This window comes from Pelophylax lessonae (assembly GCF_965119305.1).
Source record: "Pelophylax lessonae genome assembly, chromosome: 2".
Classification (NCBI taxonomy): domain Eukaryota; kingdom Metazoa; phylum Chordata; class Amphibia; order Anura; family Ranidae; genus Pelophylax; species Pelophylax lessonae.
Window position 1 is genome coordinate 732,220,383 of NC_138769.1, and position 3,618 is coordinate 732,224,000.

At 44.4% G+C, this 3,618-nt stretch overlaps 2 protein-coding genes across 2 annotated transcripts; one reads left to right on the forward strand and one right to left on the reverse strand.

Moving 5' to 3' along the window:
• Nucleotides 1–592: 592 nt before the first annotated feature.
• LOC309547634 (histone H2B 1.1) lies at nt 593–973 on the reverse strand (the record flags this gene model as incomplete). Its single annotated transcript, XM_082247511.1, has 1 exon — nt 593–973. One exon carries the CDS (start codon nt 971–973, stop codon nt 593–595), a length of 381 nt encoding a protein of 126 aa, XP_082103637.1.
• Nucleotides 974–1,301: 328 nt separating this feature from the next.
• Nucleotides 1,302–1,694, forward strand: LOC309547624 (histone H2A type 1-like; the record flags this gene model as incomplete). Its single annotated transcript, XM_082247501.1, has 1 exon — nt 1,302–1,694. One exon carries the CDS (start codon nt 1,302–1,304, stop codon nt 1,692–1,694), a length of 393 nt encoding a protein of 130 aa, XP_082103627.1.
• Between the last annotated feature and the right edge of the window lie 1,924 nt (nt 1,695–3,618).

Below are 3,618 nucleotides of genomic sequence, written 5' to 3' on the forward strand. Positions count from 1 at the left end.
AAATCAAACCTTAAAACAGAATAATATTTCCACATATTTCCTGGAAGTGAAGGGACGTCCCGGAAAGAGTGATATTTTCTATGAATAATATTCAGTGTCGGATTAGCCGATCTGAGATGACTGAGCAGATACAATGTTTCACTTTTCTTGCTTCTATCCCCCATTGTGTTGTGGAATAAAAGCTCCACGATCTCCCCAGATAAAGGAACAATGTAAGTCGGGAGATTGCGGAGAATCTCTCATTGTAACAATGTAGCAGAAGTGATTAGAGCAGTTGGGTGTGTGCAGTACAAGGCGAGGAATAGGAAATGTATAGAGCCAGAGAGGGGAGACGATCTCTGCAATAAAGAAGGATGAGATTAGAAGGAAGGTTTTATTCATTCCCCTTCCAGTCTGACCGACCTACTTCTCATCTCAAGATTATTAATGATGTTATTTTGAGTTCATTTTCTGTTATCCGAACAGCTAAAACTTGTAAAGGTAATAAATGGTACGATACATGAAGATTGTATGACAGCTCGGTTGTGTAGTATGTGGGTGGCTCTTAGAAGAGCCTTTGTGTGTTGTTGGGGTGATGGGTGGGGGAGGGGTATTACTTGGCGCTGGTGTACTTGGTGACGGCCTTGGTGCCCTCGGAGACGGCGTGCTTGGCCAGCTCTCCGGGCAGGAGGAGGCGGACGGCGGTCTGTATCTCCCGGGAGGTGATGGTGGAGCGCTTGTTGTAATGAGCCAGGCGGGAAGCTTCGCCGGCGATGCGCTCGAAGATGTCATTGACGAAGGAGTTCATGATGCTCATGGCCTTGGAGGAGATGCCGGTGTCGGGGTGGACCTGCTTGAGCACCTTGTAGACGTAGATGGCATAACTCTCCTTCCTGCTCTTCCTCCGCTTCTTGCCGTCCTTCTTCTGGCTCTTGGTCACGGCTTTCTTGGAGCCCTTCTTGGGCGCCGGGGCGGACTTGGCTGGTTCAGGCATGATAAGGAATAAGAAGAATGTTTCCTCCGCTCTGAGAAGAGAAAAGTGTGCTGGAGCCGCCCTGATGTGCTGCTTATATAGGCGGTCCTATGCAAATGAGCACCCTCCCTCCTCACTCTTCTATTGGAAGACTCAGTCATGTGATGGAGAGTGACGTCATGATTTCTTTCCTCAGTTAATGATTGGTTTAGATACAAACCTAGAGAGCATTGGCTGACTTCAAACGTGGCCAATTATAGGGCGAGACGTCATATCATTCAGCGTATAACAGGAAAGGGAGCGGCTCCAGCCATTCACATCTCTTTGAGAACTCCAATATCACAGAATCATGTCTGGTCGCGGTAAACAAGGAGGAAAGGTTCGGGCTAAGGCCAAGACCCGATCATCCCGGGCTGGTCTGCAGTTCCCAGTCGGTCGTGTTCACCGCCTGCTCAGGAAGGGTAACTATGCCGAGCGGGTTGGGGCCGGAGCTCCCGTCTATCTGGCCGCCGTCCTCGAGTATCTGACCGCTGAGATCCTCGAGCTGGCCGGTAACGCCGCCCGCGACAACAAGAAGACCCGCATCATCCCCCGACACCTCCAGCTGGCTGTCCGCAACGACGAGGAGCTCAACAAGCTGCTCGGGGGCGTCACCATCGCCCAGGGAGGAGTCCTGCCCAACATCCAGGCCGTGCTGCTGCCCAAGAAGACCGAGAGCCACAAGGCCGCCAAGACCAAGTAATCACCAACAACTCCCCCATCACCAAACACAAAGGCTCTTCTAAGAGCCACCCACATACATCACAGCGGAGCTGTACTCTCATTTCTATGGTGTGCAAAGCGTTTTTATTTTTTTTTTGGCCTGGGTGGAGATGTATCAAATACGATAAACCCCAATAGGTTTTAGTGCGATTTTCTGGTCTAAATAATTTCTTATGTAAATGTATTCTTAGTAGCTCCGGATCATAAATCTAGATGCCCGCCTTTACCTTCTCTCTAATCCTTATACTGCAGCACCAAAGCTTTCCTCCGTCTCCCACATCTCTATAGAGAGCCCCGAGATCCCGGATTGTGTCTACGGCGAGCAGTCAATTATTTATTGGTTTATTAAATGCCCCAAACCGCAGATTGTTTATTCACACTTCTAATACAGGTAAGTTGTACTGAGAACATTTCCTACCTAGAAATATGCGGAAATTCATTGGGAGATCTGATTGGACACTCGGATATCCAAAGATTTCACCTTGGTGGGGAGCACAATGGGCGATCATGAGACGTGTCAGTGCTTACAGCCATTGCCAGTTCTATTCTATTATAAAGATTTATAGAGCAATGTCTTCTTACAGAGACTCCTCCTCATTGTCCTCCATACTTTACTTTTATAGATCAGAAATTATTCATTACATACCAAACATCCCCAACTGAAACATGATTACATCAGTCAGAACCTCCATCAGAAGTTTTTGTTTAAATAAAATCTCGATCTTATTTTTTTTTTATTTATCAGATGTGATTGAAAAATTCCTCATATAGAATCCTCTTCTTCCGGGAAACAATCACCGGTCCCTTTAGCGGTAGTTTAAGAATAAAAAAACATCGTTAAAACATTATTGTACAGTTTTAGTCATTGATTTTACCCATCAGAATACAGAATCCGCCCTGCTAGAGAATGTTTCCTATAGAAATCAATGAAAAGTCTACTGAACAAGTATTTTCTGGGGGGAAACGGAGAAAGATCTCAGAACACATTTCCTTTTCGACGCCTCAGCAGGAATTACTGGCTGATTATGGAAACTCCCACAGCTCGGATTTCAAATTTGCCCGCCTGAAATGTGTAGAACGTTACAAACAATCAGCTCTATTATACCGCCAAATCCGACACTGAGACCTGAGATCATCAGATGAGACATTTATCCGAGAAATATCATCAATGCTTTATTATCAAGAAGATGAATAAAAATGGAATGTGACAATGATTGAATAATGTAAAACATTTCCATATGTTCTCTTTTATTCCAAGTCCTCAGAATGCAGAATCCCCCTCCCCCACTATTACATACAGAACATGATAGGGAGATGACTTCTCTCATAGATCTCTACCTTTCTATAGGATAGGAAGTATTACACGTTTCATCATCACATCTGTATAGAACTATGCAACTAAAAATCAAATCTCTCTCCCCTCTTTCTGATCTAAAATTTGTACAGATAGATGCACAGATTTGTTCTTCCTGTATCACAATCGGAATGTTCAGAAATATTACATCTGTGTTGTATTTCTATCATCATCTCAGTATTAGTGATCTCCATTCTGTTCATCATGAAATAATGATTTTTAGGTTCAGTTCCAACATAAACTGTATATTCTCCTCACTCAGCTCGGAAAATCTTCTATACATCAACTGCCCAACCAATTATATGTGTAATATTGTCCTGTTCTTCCATATCTTTGGTAAATGTAAAGCAGATTGAACAATCAGATTGCAGAGTGTATGGGCAGCTAGACATCGCAGCACTCCATTTCTTAGTTAAACAATTAGCGGAAATTCTTCTTGTTACACGATAAATGTGTTGGGAGTTGTGAATGATCAGCCCTTTGTATGAGAAGGTGGGTGGCCCTGAGAAGGACCTTTGTTGGGGTGAAGTGAGTAGGTGGATGTTGGGGT